Source organism: Peromyscus maniculatus, chromosome 1 (assembly GCF_049852395.1).
Source record: "Peromyscus maniculatus bairdii isolate BWxNUB_F1_BW_parent chromosome 1, HU_Pman_BW_mat_3.1, whole genome shotgun sequence".
Taxonomy (NCBI): Eukaryota; Metazoa; Chordata; class Mammalia; order Rodentia; family Cricetidae; genus Peromyscus; species Peromyscus maniculatus.
The window spans coordinates 161,743,168-161,766,476 of NC_134852.1; the positions used below are offsets into that span (position 1 = coordinate 161,743,168).

Below are 23,309 nucleotides of genomic sequence, written 5' to 3' on the forward strand. Positions count from 1 at the left end.
AATCTCCCACTACTAATGTGTGGGGTTTGATGTGCGTTTTAAGCTTTAGTAATGTTTCTTTTATGAATGTGGGTGCTTTTGTATTTGGGGAATAAATGTTTAAAATGGAGACTTCATCTTGGTGGATTTTTCCTGTGATGAATATGTAATGTCCATCCTGATCTCTTTTGATTCCTTTTAGTTTGAAGTCTATTCTATTAGATATTAGGATAGCTACACCAGCTTCTTTCTTAGGTCCATTTGCTTGGGAAGCCTTTTCCCAGCCCTTTACTCGGATGTAGTGTCTGTCTTTGAAGTTAAGGTGTGTTTCTTGTATGCAGCAGATGGATGGGTCCTGTTTTCTTATCCATTCTGTTAGTCTGTGTCTTTTTATAGGTGAGTTGAGACCATTCATATTGATGGATATTAATGACCAGCGATTGTTAATTCCTGTTATTTTTTTGTGGTTGTGTTGTGTTGTCCTCTTTGGTGTATGTTGGTGTGGGATTATTCTTCTAATATATTCCATTTCTTAGATCTCTTTTCATACCAGTGCCATGCTGGTTTCAGTGCCCACCATTGCTCAGGAGTTCAGTTGGAAATAAGACATCACGACACCTTTAGCACTGTTCTTTTTGCTATAGGTTGATTAGGATAACCAGGGGCTTTTATGTTTCCATTCACATTTGGGTTTTTTTGTTTTTTTCTATTTCCTTAAAGATTACTTTTTGGAGTCTTGACAATAATTTCATTGAATGTGTAGCCCTTTTTAATAATATGTATATTTTAACAATATTTATTTTGCTGATTCAAGAGAATAGATGTTTTGCCTAACTTCTAATGTCTTATCCATTTTCTTCCCTCAAAGTTGTGAAGGTTTCATTGTGAGAGTCTTACACCTCTTTGTTTAGCTGACTGTCGCATTGACACAGTCTACACTCACCTAGAGATAGTTTCAGTGAGGTCTTGTCTATGTTGGGTTGTCCTGTGTGCATGTCTGTGGGAGGCTGTCTTAATGAGGTGAATAGATGTGGGAAGACCCAGACACTATAGGCAGCCCCCTTTCCTCGGCAGGGAGCCCTGAACTGTATGAGTGAGAAATCAGCCTGAGTACAAGCAGATGAGCAGTGAGAGGGTGTGCCTTTGTTACTTTCTGCTCTTGACTATGGTGTGGTGTAACTAACTGCTCCAAGCTCCTGTAACTGTGACTACACCACAGTTATGGGTTATTTCTCGGAAATGTGAGTAAATTAACCTTTTTTTTTTTTAGGTTTTTTTTTTTTTGGTCAGGATATTTTATCACACAACTATAAATGAATATAGGACAGGCACATTTGTAGGTATTTATTTTGAATGGCACTGCATTCTTAAATTCCCTCTCAATGTGTTTCTTACGGGTGTATGGAGATGCTGCTTTTTTTTTTAATGTTCTGTCTCACATTCTAATACTTTTCTAATAGAGTGTCCTTGATCTAAGAGTTTTCTGGTAGAGTCTGTTTTAATTATCATCTTCAGACAGGGATAACTTGATTTCTTCCTGTGTTATTTGTAGCATATTTCTTTTTATGCTGTTTTCTTAACTAAAAATTCAGGCAACTCTAGTACTTAATTTTTGGTTGCTGTGATCAAGTTCTCTGACAAGAAACAAGTTAGGGAAGAAGGGGTTTATTCTGGTTTAAAGTTCAGAGTGTCAGAGTCATCACAACAGGGAAAAGATGGTAACAGGCAAGGACGACACAGCAGCAGGGACAGGAAGCTGACTGGGCACATGTTCATCCACACGCATGGGGCAGGAACAGGAACATGTTAATCCACACGCATGGATCAGGGACAGGAACATGTTAAGCCACACACATGGAGCAGGGACAGGAACATGTTCATCCACACACATGGAGCAGGGACAGGAACATGTTCATCCTCACACATGGATCAGGGACAGGAACATGTTCATCCACACACATGGAGCAGGGACAGGAACATGTTCATCCACACACAGGGAGCAGGGACAGGAACATGTTCATCCACACACAGGGAGCAGGGACAGGAACATGTTCATTCACACACAGGGAGCAGGGACAGGAACATGTTCATCCACACGCATGGATCAGGGACAGGAACATGTTCATCCACACACAGGGAGCAGGGACAGGAACATGTTCATCCACACACATGGAGCAGGGACAGGAACATGTTCATCCACACACATGGAGCAGGGACAGGAAGCTGACTGGGCACATGTTCATCCACACACATGGAGCAGGGACAGGAACATGTTCATCCACACACATGGAGCAGGGACAGGAAGCTGACTGGGCACATGTTCACACACACATATGGAGCAGAGAAGGGAAACATGATGTGGGACCAAGCTTTAAAGCCTCTGGGAAGGATGCCTTTCTCCCAGCAATGCATCACCGTCTAAGGCAGTGATTCTCAACCTCTGGGTCCCAACCCCACTCACTGGGATCACACATCAGATACCCTGAATACCAGATATTTACATTACAACTCATCACAGCAGCAAAATCATAGATATGAAATAGTAATGAAAATAATTTTATGGTTGTGGATCACCACACATGAGGAACTGTATTAAAGGGTCACCGCCTTAGGAAGCTGGAGCACCACTGTGTTTAAGTTTCCATAGCCTTCACAAACATCTCCACAAACTGGGGACCAAGTGTTCAAATGCACAAGCCTGTGGGAGACATTTCTTACACTCTGTCACCACAGGCACCCCATGGAAAAGCTCTCAGCACATAGACACACTTCTCTCTTTCCTTATTATTAAAGGAAACACTTTAATTTTCTTGTGTCAGATTCTGTTGTTGTTGTTTTTTGTAAACTAAGTTTGACCTAAGAAACATTATTATGTTTGCCATTTCCTTTGATTCCTATCTTCAGCAGGATGTTTTGACATTAAGGAAAGTATCTTATAAACAAAACAACCCCCTGAAAAAAAACAAAAACCAACCCACCCACCCACCCACCAACCAACCAACCAAAAAAAACCCTTTGTAGTTTGTCAAAGCCCTTCTCCTCATATGAGATGATCCTATGATTGCTTTCCCTGAACCTGTTTACATGCCGAGCTCTATTGATTGCGTGCCACATGTGGAACCAACTTTATTTTTTAATTCTTGTAGACACAAAGCCCTAGAGGCAGCAGGGCTGAGCGCACACCCCAGTCTCAGAGACCCCAGCAGTATAATCCCAAGGATGCTAAACAGAGCCCTTCTCCAGAGAGGGGACTCAGGCCTGGCAGGAAGGTTGTGTGGGAGGCAGCTGAGGGTGTGTGTCCTAGAGTAGAGGGTAGCAGGCCTCTTCAGCACCCCAGTTTTTTTTTTTTTTTTTTTTTTGGTTTTTCGAGACAGGGTTTCTCTGTGTAGCTTTGCGCCTTTCCTGGGACTCACTTGGTAGCCCAGGCTGGCCTCGAACTCACAGAGATCCGCCTGGCTCTGCCTCCCGAGTGCTGGGATTAAAGGCGTGCGCCACCACCGCCCGGCTGCACCCCAGTTTTAAAAGATCACAAAAAGGAGAATTGGTATTTGCAATTAATTTAATGAAGTAGAAAGAAATGCCTTTGAGGTTCCAACAATTGTCTTGCACTTTATAGGTAGAAAGATAAAATCAAGAAAGAAAAGTTACGATATGTGATATCAGCTGCTGGCCTGTGACCATCAGTCCTGTGAGTCAAAGATCTCAAGGCCGTTCAGGCCTCCTCTGGGCAATCTTCACTGTTGTATATTGCTTCCTGAAAAACAAATGAGGAAGTGACTCAAATTTTGAACTTTTACTTTAAAGCCCAATATTGAAAAGAAAAAGATTTTCTTGTTTTTTTTCCCGTTATTATTTTTCAATATTTTCAATTACTATTCAATATTTCAGAAAGGTCCAGGAGAAAAATCTGGCTAGGTACATGTTTAAGAGACAAGGAGTCATGAAACCAACAGTTTTGGGATCTTTCTCCTAAGACTCCCCCTTGATTACCTCTCCCCTCGGATTTCCAAATTCCCTGAGCTGTTGCCATGGGAACTCACTCTATCCATTCTGAAGCTAGAGGTGCCTGTGGTTGAAGGTGTTTGATGACCCTTAATTTGAACTGCTCTGCTAGTATTCTCTCAACACTTGCACAATTGAATCTTTGCTTAAGAGAAAGTGGGAGACTTTGAAAAATTCCTCAATGATCTAAAAAAATGGGATATATTAGAACCAAGTAGAAAGCCCATAAGAGTACTGTTAGGCCCCATGTATTACTGTGGTTTTAGTTAAAACTGGGCATATTCCTAAGATTTGGCACATGTGGGATGCTTAAAAGGGAACAGGGGACACTTTAGATAAATTTTTGGAGCTATATGTTTATACTTGAAAGGAATATAAATTATTCCATTGACTGGTTGTTATTGTTGTTTTTCTTCTTTTTGGTTGTTCGAGACAGGGTTTCTCTGTAGCTTTGGAGCCTGTCCTAAAACTTGTTCTGTAGACCAGGCTGGCCTTGAACTCACAGAGATCCTCCTGCCACCGCCTCCTGAGTGCTGGGATTAAAGGCCTGCACCACCACCACCTGGGTGACTTGGTTTTTGTTTGTTTGCTTTTTTGTTTGTTTTTAAGGGACCATTAGTCATGATGTTCTTAAAACTCTGGTCTTCTCCACTTGTTCTTTATTGCTGCAAATGAAAGGGTCCATGATCACCAACACAAAGCAGGACTTCCTGAGAATCAAGTGTATTTTTCTCTGACTAAAAATTTGAGGTGTTTCTCTGTGTCATGGTGTGCTTATGTATGTGTATGTGTGTGTGTGCGTGGGCGTGTGCGTGTGCGTGTGCGTGTGCGTGTGCGTGTGTGTGTGTGTGTGTGTGTGTGTGCCTGCACCTGTATTTGTGTGACTTTTAAGTAATGGATAAGAGAGTGATCTCTGGGTGAGCTCCTTCATTTTTGTTTTTCTTTCATTATTTTAAAGTCTTCAAAATAAGATGGAATATCAACTGTGTCTTTCAATGGCTTTCTCTAACAAAATATCACCACTAAATCATACTATATCATTCAAAAATAGTACATAGATAGGTTTTTCTTTGACCTTATTAGTCACAAAGTTGGAAACTGGTTTTTCCTCTTTAGTGGAAATATATATCTAGTTATATAATACAAAAAAAGGGGAAATCAATAATTACCACCATCACGTGCACATTTTGCAGAGTCTCGTTACTCTGGTCCAGGAAACACTGTTTGAACTTGGTCACAGCCTCTTTATGGTAGGGAAGAGTTGTAGCTTCATCTATGGTGGCATGATAATCCTCCACAGAAACAGCTGGGTCAATTGTACTTTCAATAATATTATCCAACATGCTGCAGCCAGAAGAACCTGGAAAGACACGGCATTCATGGCTGGAGGTTTGAACTCATTAGGGGTCACCTCTCATGATAATCACGTTCTTGAGTACAAGTGGAAACACAGATTAGCAAAGGTCGTGGGGCATTGCCAAATCTGGGACAGAAAACGCAGGCTGTGAGATTCCACTTAGAAACCGCCAACTGCCCCTGACACCCCAGCACCAGAACAAAGAAGCCGAACTCCACACAGCCTTCACTGACAAGGACGCTGAGGAGACGGCAGGCCGACGTGCTGGGCAAGGGCAGCGTTTGGGTTTAGGTCTCGTCAACGCCTGCCGCATTTTGTCACTATTTTGAGAACATCGTGGAATATGTTCAAACGTCCTCTAATGATCACACACCATGTATATCACATAATATATATCACATAATATATATCACATATTATCCACTTTGCTGTTAACTCGACCATCTGCATCCCAAAGCCATTTAAACAGAAACTCCAGTACTTGAAATGACCCCATGCAGAAAATGGATGCAGACTGCAAGATCCCTTTAGGTCCTGAAAACTTGCCCCTAACACGCCAACAAGGGAAGTCAAACTCCACACAACCTTTGCCAGCGATGACACGCAAGAAATGAGAAGTTTTATTCTGATGGGACACAGTGAACAGTTGTCTTTCTGTTTTCTAGCCATGATCTATCTCACGCAGTGCTATTTTGTGAACCCGGTGAAGTATTTTAAAAGTTTATAAATATTGCATCCAGAATATTATCCATTGGCACCATTAACTCTATCGTCTGCTCAAAAAGTATCATAAAATATAAATGCTTGCACTTGAAGTGATGTCATTTGGTCAACCAGTGGAAGAGAGAGTCAGGAAGTAGGTTCAAATGAACTAGTTTAACCTTAAGCCTAAGGCTAACCCTGATTTTACTATCAAGTTAACTGAGAACTCCACTTTCTTGTCATGTTGCACCAACCTCTCAGATAAGTGAAGTAGAACATAAACAATGCAAATTATACAAAGCCTATTACACGTGTGACATGTTTGTACTGACTACATTCTCAGGGACAAAGCTTTACTTTGGTCGTTACTTCAAGTGGACTCGGGGGGTATGAACTGTCCTCCCCACCAGCAGGACTAGGAAGTAAATGGCCCGACATAAAGGGGTCAGCACAGCCTTTCACAAGTCTGTTTTGTGGCTCACAAACTGTTTACTCCTAGTTCACTTGGTACAATTTGAAAAGTAACTCCTTCCACAGTTAAAGAGATTCATGAGTACAATTTCAGGAAACCCACTTAGGCCCAGTGTCATTTATATCCTCCCCATTTCCTGTAAAATATCTCATATCCAAGTCCAAGACCTGCCGTGGATCTCAGGAGAACTGTTATCACCATGGGCCCTCCTGCATGGTAATGATACATCACATGCGGCTCCAGCACGGGGACCAAACCCACATCAGTGGTACCTCTTTGATCGTCTGAATTAGTGTTGAGTTTTAGGGCTATTGCATCAGACACTTTGTACCACTGTGGACACGCGCTGGGGCTCAGGCACTAGGACTTCTTCCTGTAGACCAGAAACAATGTGTGGTCCAAAAGCAGCCCACCCTTCCCACAACTCACCACTGGCATAGCAGCAAATGGGGATGGCGGCCAGTATGAAGACCACTGCCAGCTTCATGTTGAGGCAGCCCTTGTGGGTTGGTCTTTGATACGAGATGGAGATCAGGGAACTTTCTGGAGTTGAGAGCTCAGCACTCCTCTATTTATTTCTTGGGCAGCCACCTTAGTGTCATGCAGGAAGTAAGAACGCCAAGTCATAGGAGCAGCATGGCATTGTACCAGACAACATGAGAGAACAGGAAACAGAGTCAAGGAAGCCTATGCTTTGTTTGTATAAGACAAGGAAACAGATTAGTGACAACCAGACTCTCAGAATTAAAGTATGATGTATGACAGTAGGTTACTTTCCTGAAGAGATTCCAAAAATAATGCAGGTAACTTTCCTGAAGAGCTTCCAAAATTAATTGCCACACTATAGTTTGACTTTTTAAAAGATATTCTCTTCCTCCTTTATACCTCCTTCTCCTTCATTTTCCCTCTTCAGCTTCTTTGTCTTCTTCTTCTTCATCTTCCCACTCGCTTCTTTCTTTCTTTTTTCTCCTCCATCTTTCTTCGTTTATGTCCTTCTCTTGTTCTTTAACTTTTACTTGCCAATTTTTGTGTGTATATATACATATCTATATATATACATATATATATATACAAGTATATATAAACATATATATATATATATATATATATATATATATATATATAAAAATTTATTAAAGGGTGTGATGGGGAAACAGACTCACTAATTCAAAGCAGTGTAGACGTGCTACAGACCCGCTGCTGATCCAGCTTCCATTCTCCTCAAGGTTGGTGGTAACCAACTGCAAGCCGCTGTCCTCTGCCTGATCCTGTCTCCTCTCCCCAAGAGAAATCGACCCCTCTCTCTCCTTAAGCGATCACATACTCAGACAATACCATGCCCACAGAGTCAAATACTCTAAAAGCCATTGGTTGAATGGAATGAATTCCCACAATACCACTGATGTAGATCGTGAGGGTCTCCAACTCATAGAGATCTGCCTGCCTCTGCCTCCTGAATGATGAGATTAATGGTGTGCACCACTAGGCCCAGCTCTACTTGAAGTTTTATTTTATTTTATTCTTTAATTTTTGTCATCAATTTTTTATTCTATAAACATTTTTATTATCTACATACTCATGGCTGTGCTTTTAATAGTTATCTGATATTCTACAATATAGAGAACATATTTTAAATGTACTTGCATGCTTCCAATTTTTAACTATTATAAATATTATGTATTTAAATATCTTTGTACTCAAAATGTCATTTTCCTTGTCCATTAAATCTTGCTGTCCCTTGATTCCAAGATTTCTTTTTTTTTATTAAGAAAATCTTTTCATTCATTTTACACACCAACCAAAGATCCCCCTCTTTTCTCCTCCCACCCCCCAGCCTCCTCCTCCCAAACCACCTGCCCACTACCCTCAATGAGAAGGCAAGGCCTTCCAGGGGGAGGCACATCCAGTAGAGGCAAGTCCAAGCCCTTCCCCTGCCTCAAGGTTGCACAAGGTGTCCCATCATAGATAATGGGCTCCAAAAAGCCCACTCATACACCAGGAATTGATTCTGATTCTACCACCAGGGGGTCTCCAAGCAGATCAAGCTACACAATTGTCTCACTTTGCAGAGGCCTAGTCCAGTCCCATGCAGGCTCCACAGCCATTGATGCAACTTGCATGTGTTCCCACTAGTTTGGTGTGGTTGTCTCTTCAGGTTTTCCCATCATGATCCTGATGCACTTGCTCCTAGAATCCCTCTTCTCTCTCTTTGACTGGACTCCTGGAGCTCAGCCTGGTGTTTGGCTGTGGATCTCTGCATCTGCTTCCATCACTCATTGGAGAAAAGCTCTGAGATGACAGTTAGGGTATTCACCGATTTGATGACTGGGGTAAGCCAGTTCCGTTCAGGCACCCTCTCCAGTATTTCTACTAGTCCACGCTGGGGTCATCCTTGGGGATTCCTGGCAACTTCCCTAGCACTGGGTTTCTCTCTATTCCCATGATATCTCTCTCTATCATGGTATCTCTTTCATTGCTTTCCCACTCCATCCCTGTTCCAGCTTGACCATCCCATTCTTTTCCAATTTTAAGCAGCTTCATTTTGTTTACACCTGTTTCTGATGGTTCCAGTGGCTAGGGCCAGTGCATGACCACACACCCTTTTGCAAGGTTTTCCTGTTGACCCTCTTCTTTGAATTCCAGAGGAAGCTTATTACCTTTTGATCCTCATTGAAGAGTCTTATGAAAAGTCATTTCATTAAATTAACATTCATTGTTCATTCCAGACAGCTAAACATAGTTTTCCCTCTGTGTTAAAAGTTTAGGGTGTCACTTTTCCTGAATCAGAGGACACTGTCAACTACTAGGGCTCCTTGCTGCTTTATGGGAGGGAGGAATGATGGGTGTATGGTGAGTGACTGTGTGACTCATGCAGATGTGACTTCAGATCCTGGGGACAACATCTGCTCATGACTTACCCTAGAGCAGCTATCATGGCTCTCTGAGCTTCCTTTTTATGGTAAAGTGAGTATAGATAAAACTCTGCTGAACTTTTATCAGGACAGCAGAAACAGCATGCAAATAACCTTTCCACCTCACCTAAATAACCACTAATTTGTGGGAGTTTTCCAGTGCTGAAACTATAGACGTTAGTATGACAGTCCCTCAAGTTAAAACAAAACAATTACTGTGAAGTCCAGCTAGATCACTTGGATATATAATGGAATGGCATGCACATCCATAATTATTATAGTATTAGTCAAAATAGTCAAACTATAGAATCAGCTAAGATGTCCATCAGAAGATAACTAGACAAATAAAATGTGGTATGTATACATAATGGAGTTTTATTCAAAGGAGAATGGAATTATGTGTCTTACATGGAAATAAATGGGCCAGGATATTATCAAGTTAAACAAAATAGTTGAACTCAGAAATACAAATATCATGTTTTCTATAATATACACACTATGTATGTATGTATGTATGTATGTATTTATGTATGTATGTATCTAATCTGTATGACATGAAAGTAGAGGAGGAATTATTTGTAGTGAGGAAGAGAAAGGAGGGTATTGATGGGACCAAATGACCAAAGTAAAATGATGCATGTATGTGAAAGGTCATAATGAAATTCATTGTTTTGTAATCACCTAAAAATTCAGGTTAAAAGAAGCAGGCTATCTCAAGAAGAAATATTCCAAAAAAACATCAAGTAGGAGTTTTCATCCATGCACCAAATATACATCTGTCTGTTGTGGAAGCCATATTTAAGGGACATCACCTATGCACTGCAACCTGTGTTGAATGCACATTTAGTTTGAAAAATGCTTTGGTCCAGGTCTTGTGTAGGTCACTTTTTAATTTGAGAGTCTATATAACCCTACCAATAAATGTAAGATTTCAGGGAGAGTTATGTATGGGAAGAACAATACTTTATCAGCAGGAACAGTGGCACCATGGATTGAAGACATTATCCTGTACAGAACACAGGGCAGCATTTTGGAGAAGGTACTGTTGTCTTGAAAAAGTGGATAGTGATATTGTGGAACAAATTTGAGAGTGGCTTCTAGACAGAGGAGACAGGATAGAATATACTTAAAAGAAAATTGTCACTTGCTAATATCCAAAATGGTGGAGGAGGTAGGGAGTTTGAAATCAATAGTAAGAAAGGATGTATGTGGATAGTGACACCTGAATGACACAGTGAGAAGAAAAACAAAATTGGTTCCAGTTAAAAAAAGAAGGAAGAAATGTGTATGTGAGCCACAGAGAGAAAACCCATTCTTAATGACCTATGAATGTTTTATTTAATGTCATAATCATTTGTGACATTTTGTTTCCATTGTTAAGCAGAAGTAGAAGCCAAAAAAGAAATTGATTTATCTAAGCACATTAAGGGTAGGCATGCATCCTTACGTGTGTACTTTTATCTCATTGTCCTTGGACAGGGTCATCCAATCCAAAGTCAAGTGACAGTGATATGTAATATTATCTCTTTGCCCAATCCATAACTGGGCTGTTCCTGTTTCCCAAGTCTTTCCAGTGGACCTGTCTTGTTTCCAGCTGAAATAAGACCCCTTAGAATGTTCCTCACTCATATGTAAAATTCTTCATATGAGACATAGCTGTCTACAAAGTAGAGACCAACTTTTCTTTAACCTGAATGTTTTCTCAGAACACATGATACAGATTTTTATGTGAAAAGTCAAATATCAATGACTCAACCCATAAAAGCCTCATTTGAAAATTTGTGAAGCCAAATGGCTCAGCATAATAGTGGTGTTGATAGTTCTCCCCTTTTCAAAGGTGACTCTGTTCAAACTTCCCAACAGTTCAGAGTCTGGAGAATTCTAGCATCCTTCAATGTCCCACTCTCTGGGACAAATATTTATGGAACACAGTCTAGTCTAAAGCACTGTACTCTAAATTCTTTCTAGGTTTTACATTGCATGAGTTTGTGTTTTGAGAGATAAATAAAATATTTGACGAGGAACAATAATGTTTTTACGACCATGGGTCCCATTAAGACTTGAGACATAAACATTTTGGGCACATAGCAGTCCTAGCCATGCTTAATAGAAGGAAGTAATATTGTGTGTGAGACCTTTTTTCCCCAATGATTCATTCAGTGTCAAAAACATACATGCATATAAAAGAAAGCATTATCATACTTAAATGATATCTTCAGGTTTTCTGATTAGAAGTTCCAGATATGTATTTGTTTCACAGTATTTGGAATCATGATAAACACCATTTTATTACTGCATCTTGTTCTGTCGTCCTGTAAGCCTGGTCCACACTTACCTACCAGGCATCATAGATCTTCCTCATGCATGCCTTTGTGGATGAACTTCTTCTTCATTAGAGAGATACAGAGTTCACAAACCAGGCTATGGGTACTTACGCAGGCCAGATATTTCAGGAGATACATCTGGACATTGACACTCTTGAATGACATTAAGATGTCTGTTGTTGAAGTCATAGAGACCTTCCCTTCAAGGATCATCTTTGCGTTCATATCAATCCTGGCATGTGTGTTTCTTAGCTATGGTGTTTATTGTTTAGACCGTCTCTATCATATCCAACACTGGCCATCCTTTGGTATCTAAAGGCACGGCTCTCCAGTCTGTAGGTTATTTAACCCAGGCCAGCCCATCTACACCACACAGGAAAAATCTCCATGTCTATTATGTCCCTCTTTAACTCAGAGATCCAGCCTGACAACCACACACATATCCTCAAGGTCATTCGTGTTGTATTATGTTACAGATGGTTGGGTCTCCCATTTGTGTGAATTCATGTAGGCACCAGGGCTTGGGGTGATTTTGAAAGAATATAAGAATCCTCTCAGAAAGGGTTAGCCTTTCCCTTCTGACATGGGGTTGGAGAAAGAGTGCATTCAGCCTCAATGTTAGGCTCATGACACAAGAAATGTCTCCCACCCCATTACACACACACACAGTGCTTTATATTTCAGCTAACTCAATGACGAGTCTTGAGTCTTTTTAAGCTTCAAAGAAGTCTGAATAGAGACACATGAGTACAGTATGAGCCTGATTGGACAGAGAAAAGTCATGTGTGGATAAAAGTTTCTGGGAAGACACAGGAGTGAGCAGGAGCTTTCTTTGAAAGAATAGACATTTTCTGACTCCAAGGACTATGACAGGCTTGTTTGTCTATTTGCTTGCTTGCTCTGACAGTGCCTCACTATGTGACATAGGGTGACTTTGAACTGAGGACAACCCTACTGTTTCACTCTCCAAAGTGTTGGGTGTCAGACTTTAGTCACCTCAGCAAGCTTCAGTAGAGACTCTGAGCAGAGAAATGTAGGGAAAGCTTCAGAAAACCCAGGAAGTGGGGAAGCCTTCATAGGTTACTTGGAAGGAACTGGAAAGGGAGGGTCTGAGAGACAGGACTTCAGCTGACAGATGGGTAAAGTCTGCTTGGCCACCTTTCTGAGTGTTCTTAAACCCTTCTTCTGCAAGGTGTGCTGACCAATGAGACATGTGTGAGGACTCAGAGTCAAACTGCCTGTGTTAAGGTCCTGGCTGCACTGTTGGCTGGTGGTGTATGCTGATCTCACTTCCCTCCCAATTCCCTTTACTTCCTTTCTTCTTCCTCCCTTCTCCCTCCCTCTCTTCCTTCTTCTTTTCCTTCCTTCTGAGTCCAGTCAGTGCTGAACATATGCACATGAGCATGGGGCCACCCACTGGGCCTAGGCAATCTACTAAGGCCCACATCCCTAAAACAAAAAAAGTAACTTTCCTTTCTCCAGCAACCATCAACTGCCAATAATTCTTCCAGTCAATTTATTATTAATGTTTGGGGAGGTGGGCACAACTGTGCCATGGTACAGGCAAGCCACAGCACACATATGTAGACGTCAGAGAACAACTTTTGGATGAATAACAATAAGTCATTGAAGAAATCATGACAGAAATTTAAAAAGTCACCTAAAATGAATAAAAAAATTCTTAAATAAAAATATTAAGAAGTCCTAGAAACAAATGTAGATCACAGCCCTGCCCATCAGAGCCTCTGGGATATGTCCAACATAGTCTGGGGAGCAAAGTTTATAGCTATTAAATGCTCACAGTAAAAATCTCTGTAGGCTCTCAAGTAAATAATCTATTATATGACTTAAATCTCAGGAAAATAAGAATCCAAACCCAGTAGAAAGCAAGAAGTAATAGAAGCTGAGGCAGATGTAATGAAATAGAAAAGAAAAGAATGTGTAGACTAAACAGAGTTGGTGGAGAAACTAAGGAAGTTCAACAAAGCCCTACTCAAACAAAAAAGAAGAAGAGAGATTATCCAAATTAATACATTTAGACAGGAATAGGGAGAAACATAACAAAACAGTCTCTGAAGTGAGAATTGGCCAAATACCAAAACTGGATCAATACATAACATCAGGGAGAGGAAGTTAATAAGAACAAATATGCATAAAATACCCCAATGCAGTCCACCATGTTGTATATTAAAATAAAAATTAGTTTAAACTGAAAGTCATTCTTGTCAGAAAAGACTTGGAAGTGCAAAGAGGAAGGACAGTTGGGAGAGAACGTGACTGAATACAAAAAAGGCTGAGGTAGGCGATCGTGAGCTCAGGTCATAATGTGCTACACACAAAGGCTGTCTCCAGCCCCATTGGATTTGGGAGGGAAAAAACAAGGGTCAGTGAATGGAAGGGTTAGGTTTGAGGAGAGGGAGGGAGAAAGTATTTATGTTTTAATTAAAAGTAATAAATAAATTCTGTTTATTGTGAAAATAAATGAAAAAAGACTATCTCATATGAAGCTAGCCTGAGGGGAAGAGAGATTGATTAAGACCTATAAAAATTCAGAGGGGCAAAATTTTGGATTTGGACATGAAGGATTAAAAGGATGGAGTTGAAGTTGGAGGAAGGAAAGAGTCATGGCAGGCAAAGACGCCAAGGTGAAAGGCCTAGACATGAGCCTGAGCCTTACACACTGGAGGGTGAACGTGCTCACGTTGCTTCGGTCACCTTACAAACTGAGGACTCAGGTGCCTGAGTGAAAGATCTGTACCTGCACTAGTCATCAGTCGTCACCAGTGTCTGCACTTGAGATAATTTCTCTAACACAACTTTTCTTAACTGAAACTAATGATGCTTGAGATAGTCTTATGTAGGTAGGAAGTGTAGCAGGCTTCTACACGCTGGATGCCAACAGTGTCAACCATCATCCATTTCTAACAATACTACATCTCCAGACAGTGTCTACAAGGCTTGGGGGGATGTGGGGAGCAAATCTCTCCTGACTGAGATTCACTGCTCTGCTAGAGGGAGAACTTGATATCAGTCCCTGGCCTCCCCGTCTTTGAACAACTGTAAGAGGAAAGACGGCCACCTATGGCTCCATTATGGCTCACAGAAAAGCGTTGTCATTAAAATGGAAGGGTATGGATAGAAGATTTCTTAATAATAAAAAAAGAAAAAAAATGGAAGAGTATTCCCGACTAACTGGATAAGATGTCAGGGTAGGCACCCAAGAAGTCAAATAAACTATTACTTTGTGAGGGGATTAAAGGTTTAACCACACACATTTGGCCCATGAAAGTTGGGTAAAGTTCAGTTTCGGTGAAGGTGCCATGGGGAGGTAGCCAGAGGCTGGCACATGGCCCTGGATGTGCTTCAAAATCAGGCTTCTGACCTTCGGTGATTTTTTTTTTTGATCGAGTTAGAGCATGTCATGACAAGTGAAATCTCTACTCCCCCCTTCCTGACCACAGAGTCCTCATCTAACACAGAAAAGGTGCTGTTAGTACCAAGGAAGTCATGCCACATCTGGCTTTAGTGTCAGACCTGACACCGTCCTTATTGAAAGTTTAATATTTCGATGAAAACCCACTTTCCAACTGGATATCGTAATGAACTGGGCATTATGGTTAGTGTATTCTTTGTGAAACAGAGAGAACATGAAAAGCAGTTCTACTCTCTTTTAGTTAGCACTCACTGCAGTTCTTGTATATGAAGAAAAGTAAATAGACTGTGTCCTCAAATAGCATGAGGAGGGAGGAAGTGAAACAAGGCCTTGGGAAAGTCAGGAGAAAGGTACAGAAGAAAGAGAAAGCTATGGTGACATTCCCTCATCTCCTAAACCCAGCTCAGCCTAAACCACCTGCCCTCTGTCCCCCATAGCTGACTATAGTGGTTTATACCTGTAATCCCAGAACATGGTGGGCTTAGGGAGGAGGATTAAAGGTGACATGAGTTGTAGCTAGTGTAGACGATATTTAAATTGAAGTTTGGGTTAGCCTGCACTAGAAAACAAGACACTCTTGAAACCAATAAAAGCCAAGGACTCCACTGATCTCCTGATTCAGAAGGATTTTCTTCTTCTACATTCTCCTCCCCTTGTCTGCTTTCAAGAGCATTTTATCCCTATCTACATACCCTGTGTGATCCAACCAGGATTTTATTACTGTGTGTGTCACCCCAGTCTTCTCAGAAATATGAAGGGACACAGGCCTGTCCCCATAGTACACTTCCTGTGACTCACTCTAGACTCCTCACTGAGGTCACCACCTCTCTCTTATGCAAACCCATGTCAAACAGGAACAGATAAAGTCTTTTTTTTTTTTTTTTTTTTTGGTTTTTCGAGACAGGGTTTCTCTGTGTAGCTTTGCGCCTTTCCTGGAGCTCACTTGGTAGCCCAGGCTGGCCTCGAACTCACAGAGATCCGCCTGCCTCCGCCTCCCGAGTGCTGGGATTAAAGGCGTGCGCCACCAACGCCCGGCCAGATAAAGTCTTTTAGAGAGACCACAGTGGCCACTTTCACTCTTTCTTTCTGCCCCCACACGCACACATGTCAAGGATCTGTCAGTCACATGCAGGATCACTGAGCAGGTAGAGATGAAGCAGAGTGTGGGGTACTTGGGCCGAGTCACTGTTTTGAGAGGGATGTGACGAACCCAGAGGCTCCTCCTATGGTGTGGAGAAGGGTCAGGCTGGAGACGGTGCCTTGGGGAGAGCTGAGGACCATGTTCATCCCATGGAAGGACTAAGGGGAAGTGTTGATACTGGGATGTGATATCAGTAATTGGACAATGAGCAACACAGTAGATCAAAAGATGCACCTAGCAAAGGGAAAACCTCAGTGACATGAGATAGACAGCTAAGCAAAGATGTGCCTGTGTGCAGAGGTCTCTGCTGGAATTCCTGTCTTGAGCTAACCCAACTCCTCCCCACTTCTGAGCTTTATAGGACTTTACACAGAAAGAGATACACCTCCAACTGTACATATGAGGTTGATGTCCTAGCAGGTCTGAATCACAGGAGAGGATCCGGACTCATAGAACAACAACTGATGGGAATGAAATGTGGCCTATCTTATCCCAAATGCTGTTCAATAGATACATACCTGTAATTTAGAATTATGAGCCTTTGAAGATTAAACAACAAAATGTTCTTTTTTGTGTGTGTGTAGATTTTTCTGTAAATACACAGGTCACATGTTGAACTATCTAACTGTATCTCTCAGACATTTCCTCCTGTTAAGTGTAGCAAGGACTTTTAGATGTTGAAAACACATAAGTCACATGATGTATCTTGTTTGCCAAATTTATTAAGTACTGTAAGATGCTGGAAGTTGAACTGCATCTCCTCTCTTTCATGAGCCAGTTGCCATAGAAATAAAACCCTTCCCTATCCTAAATTTTCTCTCCTAAATAATAAATCCATCCAGCATACTCTCTGTGAACAATGAACAGTGCACCATGCTTTGGCCTACAAGGTGATCAATAAAGGTCTGTCTCAGGATGTGGGACATCAAGAATGTAGAACATTCTAGCTGGGCATGGTGGCACACGCCTTTAATCCCAGCATTTGGGAGGCTGAGTCGGGTGGATCTCTGTGAGTTCGAGGTCAGCCTGGTCTAAGGAACAAATTCCAGAACAGCCAGAGCTGTTACACAGAGAAACTCTGTCTCAAAAAAAAAAATTCTAGTTTCAGTACTTATTGGAATTTTAAAGAAAGTTTCTTGGGGAAGAGAGTATCGGCAGCATCATTATTCTGCTTTTGGTCCCCTGAATTTACAAAGGGGGCATTAATTCTGGGTAGGTCATTGTCATTTGACTGCTCTGAGAAAGATCATCATGAAGTATCCTGAGATATCGTGGAGTTTAGAGAAAACATGACCTCTTGCTTGTAGACTTCTGCAAGTGGAGTGTTTTGTTTTGTTTTAATAAACAAGAACCCTCTTAAGGAGTAGTGCCCTCTTAACTGACAAGGCATATCCACATGATTGGGGCACCAGGTAGAGTCCTATTATGTCTTGGACAAAGGGACTGTGTTTCATTTCACTCTGAGTCCTTACTTGACTTTGGACTTAAGGACTTTGGCTGTGAACTAGGAGATGAAAGTACACACCTAAGTAAACACAGGGTTCCTTTCTGTCACTTCCTAAATATCCTTTGTTCTTCACATCTTCTGCTCCCTCTGAATTCCAGAAAGAAAGAGATCAGAGCAAAGCTGACATTAAACAATGAACTCACAGATAAATAAGAATAAACTCATTTCTCTCTTGAGCATGTATTTCTTCAGTTTTAAATGGAACCAAACTTTGCTTTCCTGTCACTATTTCAATCACTCCTGTCAATTTCTCCTGCCCAACCCTAAAATGTGGCTTCAACCCTCTTCCAGATCCTCCAATGGAGAACTCCATTGGTTTATGTTAGTTTCAGCTTCAGTGGTACCTCCTCCAACTCTGTTTTGTACTGCTTGTAGGATGCTACACCTTATCAATCAGTCACTCAATAAATGACCCATTGTTTCACTGGGTTTTGTGGGTATTTATTGATATTCCAGCAACTGCCATTCTGATAGCTCACAATCACTGGCAGGTTAGTATTTTGACTTTATCATTAGAAACTGAGCTCAACTAAACCAAAGACCAAGACTGCTGTTTCTCTACAAAAACTGTGTGGTCTATACAGGGTGCAGATCACTGGAGATGGTCTTGAGCCATGTGCTCCTTGATAGATGGGTGCCTGGTTGGACAAATGGATGAAAACTGCTACTTTTTTTCACCTGTGTATTTCTTCTTATGGCTTACTTCTTTTACTTTAATTAAATCTTCATTAATTTTAGATAATGCATGAAGTAATGGTTTCATCGTGATATTTTCATAATGCACATCATTGTTCTTATTGTTGTTCCCATTCCTCCAGGCACATTTGCCACAAAAGGAGAAGTGCCCTCTCTATGTATGAAATGGTATCATGCATACAAATATGGTTTCTTTATTTGAAGTAAAATGAGATTTGTCTTTCTGAGTCTGACTTATTTTACTTAACAATCTCCTGCTGTTTCATTGATTTTGATGTAAATTTTGTATTTTCATTCATTTTTAAGGCTGAGTAAAAACTTTCACTATATATGTGTATACCATGTTTTTAATATCCATTAATTCTGTTGATGGTCATCTAAGCTGAACCTATATCTAAGTTATTGTAAATAATGCCCCAGTAAGCACAGATATGTAAGAATCTCTGTGGCATTCTAACTAGGGTTCCCATCAGCTTGTTAGAGGTAAGTCATGTGATATTTCTACTTTTATTTTGTTCAAAAGTTAGCATAGTGATTTTTACACTAGCTGCACTTCTTTGAAGTCATTTTAAAAATCATTATGGTAGTTAGAATTAATGTTTGTCTTATCCTAGAACTTATAATAGCTTGTGTACAGAGCATTGGATGGAAAGAAATAATAAATATCTAGGTAGAAATGAATAAAAGGAAGAATTCACTCACTATGGATGGCCCTTCCAAGATCCTTCAGTTTTGGGAGAGAACACACTTATATCTATAAAAAGCCTTTTTACATTAATTATTTCACCAATTCATTTCCACAAATTGGCTTTATCTGAATTTCTAATTAATCTTTAAAATTCCCTATTGGAAAAGATCCTTGTTGGTATGTAGAATTCTGTTTCCCATAAGTCTAAACATGCTTTGTATTGGTAGAGAAACATTGCTGAGGGCAGATCGTTTGTGGATTTGACAGTGACCCTGACACCAGTTTGTAATATCTCAGTTACAAAGCTGCTCTCTGTGGGCTTCCCCCTTCTGTTCTGTCAACGTGAGATAAATGAAAACACACAAATACATTAAACAAATAAAATGGAATGAATGGTACCCGATTGACTTTTGATAGGAATGGCAGGTGCTCTAGTTAAAACATCTGTCATGGGTGCGGCACGAACACATGACACAGGGAGACATGATAGAGAAGGAAGGCATCTGCAAAGGATGAAAGCAAAAAGAAATAGTGATAGGGGAAGGTACCCAAACCACATCTTCACAAAGACTGAAACAACAGCAGTGCTAAGTGAGGAGACAGATACATAAAAATGAGAACTGTAGATAAAGATAGTAATTGTTTTTTGACATACACTTCTCCTATTTGGGGGTGGAGAAGGAGCAGTTCTGTGATTGGATTTGAGATTCCCTTCACAAGAGGGAATTCATGCCTAGCATTATAAATCTACTCAAAACCCTATGGCTGAGGATGTCTTAGACAGGGAAAACTCACAACTGTTGTTCAGATAAATTAACTTGGCCCCAATTTCCTTCTAAATATTAATTATGTTCATATCCATAGACAAATTCTACCCCAGCCTTGACTGAAGAAGCTTCTTCCCTTTGCAGTGAATGGTGGGGAACACAAGCACTCACAGCTGCTCAAGAGGCTGAGAAAAAGTGACCGTTGAGTACATATCGAAAACCTGGACATTTATATCACCCTCTTATGGCAGGAAATATTGGGAAGAGGGAACAGAAAAAATGTGACAGCTGGAAGATAGGGAAGGGGGACAAATGATATCTTCTAGGCATGACATGGCCATTTCAATCATGATCTCATAATAGGTTTGGTGGCCTGCATAGGACCTGAACAAGACTGCCTATCACAGTTAATCATGCATCAAGGCAGGCCTCACAGGGACATTATAAACTGTTAGGTACTGATGGATTCTGGAGGAAGGACAGTTGTTTTGTATCCACTAGAGAACCCACCAAGCTCCAGTGGATATCTCCAAACTCAGGGTCCCATAGATGATCCTGGTTAGACTCAGTGGATCACAAAACAAAACAAAGAGATAAGGATGTGAGAAATGGATCTGTAGAGAACAGGGACGGAGAGTGAGGCAAGAGAGTATAGGGGTGAGCTTAAGCAGAATGCATCATATAAATTAATGAAATTGTCAAAGAACAAATTTAATAAAAGTGGTCATGAAAAAGGCCATGAGGCCTCAGGCCTACACAAAGAACTACCAGAGCTAAGGACCACTGAGAACAGGAGAAATGGTCTCCAGGGAAGAGCACACCCATTGGTTATTCAATACCAGTGGTCAACCCCGAAAATGTACATACAAGTAATGCTCTACAGACTCAGTAGGTGATATTTAGAAATATGTATAAATATAAAATAATATAATTTTGTTATAATCTCAAGAAAAAGGTTTACAAAAAGAAATCAAGTACAGAGTTTTGTTATATTTTGTGCTCCAAGTTTATATGAAAGTGTGAAATGTGACTCACATCTAATTTTAGCTCCCAACACACTTCTTTCAATGAAATTACAATAGTGACTGATTGAACATTTAACAAATATCTCACACAATGATTTTAGCAATGAGATTGATCATTCGGTCAGGAACCTGAGGACAGTTGCTACTCACCAGGGTCAAGTAAGGCAAGGAACAGGGACACAGGAGATTGAGAGACTGACAGACAAGACAAAACCTTGTGTCTGAGAACCTGGATCAGCTAAGGACAGGGGACAAGTGAAGGAACAAGGAAGAAGAAGAGAACAGTTGGCTGATCTACTAAATAAGGTGTCAGGAAGGTGTGTGTGCTCTGATTGTCCACGAGTGTGCATTGCTGTGTGATGACTAGTGATGCTGCTCTTTCCACCAATCAGCAGAACAAGTTGCCAAGAACAAAGCTGACTTCTCCAGAATGTGCATGTGAGCCCTCCTTCACGGGTCCTCACAGCTGGCTGCCCAAAGCTGAATCTTCAACCTCCAGTCAAGTCAAGACCTTGAGAAGGAAAGGAACATGGCATTGCTGGCTGACCAGGACGTAGAAGGGCTCCACTTGGTGTCCCAGACTTATGTTCCTCCCCTGTCACCTGCTGGGCTGGAGGCCTCTTGAATGGTTTCCAGTTCTAAAAAATACCCCACCCCGTACTGAAGGGACTGTGACTGTGGATTCATTTTGTACCTGGATACTTACTTGGTGGAGGCCATTCTCTGGGGAGTGAATACTAGGAACTGGGTGAAGAAAAAGCTTGTTTGTATAGCTGTTTAAAGAGACAATGAGGGTACCCACAAAGCCCAGGCACTTGTGCTTCTGATCTGAATTTTCTCTCTCCAGAAGTGACTTGCCTCAGGCTTCCCAGTGGAGTTCAGAAACTGCAGGCGCCCAGCTTCCTTCACATGTGTGGGAAAGGTTTTATGTCTCGGCTTCCTTCACATGTGTGAGAAAGGTTTTATGTCGCAGCTTCCTTCACATTTGTGGGGCAGGTTTTATGTCTCGGCTTCCTTCACATGTGTGAGAAAGGTTTTATGTCTCAGCTTCCTTCACATGTGTGGGGCAGGTTTTATGTCTCGGCTGCTCCAAAACCACATTGCAAAGATGATTCAGTCACAGATTCTGTGCAAAGATAACTGAAGTCTTTGGAAAGAAATAAGGTGTGAGGTAACAGCAATGGCTGTCCTGCACCCAGACTACTGGAAGAGCTCAGATACTGACACATAGTAGAGCTGGCCACTTGAAATGCCATTCAACTCTTAACAGTAGGAGACATCTCGAGAGAATGCTTTCTCAGTGCTTTGCACATCTTCATGATAAAAGCATCCCAAAGGTCTCTAGAAGATAGACTGAGGGCTAGAATATAGTTCAGCGATATAATGCTTGCCCGGCACCCAGTAACTAAATAATCCTGGCAGAGATGGCAGGCAATACTCTTGTCATACTATCTCCAAGACTGTTGGTCCTTGCAGTGACTAATAAAATTTCACTTAAGATGAATAAGTGAGGCCGGTGAGATGGCTGGTGCCTACAGGCATGTGTGGCCAAGTCCAACCATGTGGCACCTGAGTACCAACCAGTTCAACACCTGAGACACAGACCTCAGAAGGAAAGGACGGACACAGTTGTCCTCTGACTGCATTTGTGCACTGCAGCATGCGCATGTGCATGGGGGGATGGGAGGGAGGAGAGAAAGGTAATATATTCAAGCTCAAAATATCCAGTTACCACCAGATTCATAGGCTCCCACTGAAATCCCTGCTTCTGCTTTATATCAACAGAAAGAAGAGCCAGAGTAGGGTGGTGGTGGTGCATAATTTTAATCCTGGCACTCGGGAGGCAGAGGCAAGTGGATTTCTGTGAGTTTAAAGCCAGCCTGGCCTGCAGAGCCAGTTCCAGGACAGGCACCAAAGCTACATAAAGAAACCCTGTCTCAAAAACACACAAACAACAACAACAATAAAAAAGGAAAACGTGATTTAATCTGTGTACACTGGATGTTTAATTTCTCCCTTTCAAATGTTTTTGTTGATAGAATTTACAAATAATTTCCTCTCTGAAATTTATGTACACTATTTTCATGTTAATATCCCGAAACACAGTGGCAAGGTACTGTACTCCTGAAATGCTTAAAAGCTCTTTGTATATTGTTACTAATCCATAAGTGAACTGCTAATTATATATAGTAATCTGTATATATTGATAGATGAACATGTTCTGAAGTGTGTAATTCAGCCTAATTGATATAGTCATGACCTCACATATCACACTTCTATAGTGGAACAGTGAAGTTCTAATCT

General features: G+C 41.1%; 1 protein-coding gene across 1 annotated transcript; it reads right to left on the minus strand.

The window, feature by feature from the left end:
* Window positions 1–3,547: 3,547 nt before the first annotated feature.
* Window positions 3,548–19,718, minus strand: LOC102906882 (secretoglobin family 2A member 2). Its single transcript, XM_076559311.1, has 4 exons — window positions 19,613–19,718; window positions 6,942–7,103; window positions 5,151–5,341; window positions 3,548–3,733 (listed from the first exon to the last, which is right to left on the minus strand). The coding sequence occupies exons 2-4, from the start codon at window positions 6,997–6,999 to the stop codon at window positions 3,692–3,694; spliced, it is 291 nt and encodes a 96-aa protein (XP_076415426.1). The 5' UTR covers window positions 7,000–7,103; window positions 19,613–19,718; the 3' UTR covers window positions 3,548–3,691.
* Between the last annotated feature and the right edge of the window lie 3,591 nt (window positions 19,719–23,309).

What these genes read in the sequence shown, in the direction of transcription:
- LOC102906882 (XM_076559311.1), bottom strand. Translation starts at nt 6,999, where the DNA reads ATGAAGCTGGCAGTGGTCTTCATACTGGCCGCCATCCCCATTTGCTGC. An exon ending in CATTTGCTGCTATGCCAGTG is followed by an intron (nt 5,342 to 6,941) that starts GTGAGTTGTGGG and finishes GTGTCTTTCCAG; the next exon opens with GTTCTTCTGGCTGCAGCATG. An exon ending in AAAATGTGCACGTGATGGTG is followed by an intron (nt 3,734 to 5,150) that starts GTAATTATTGAT and finishes TTTGTTTTTCAG; the next exon opens with GAAGCAATATACAACAGTGA.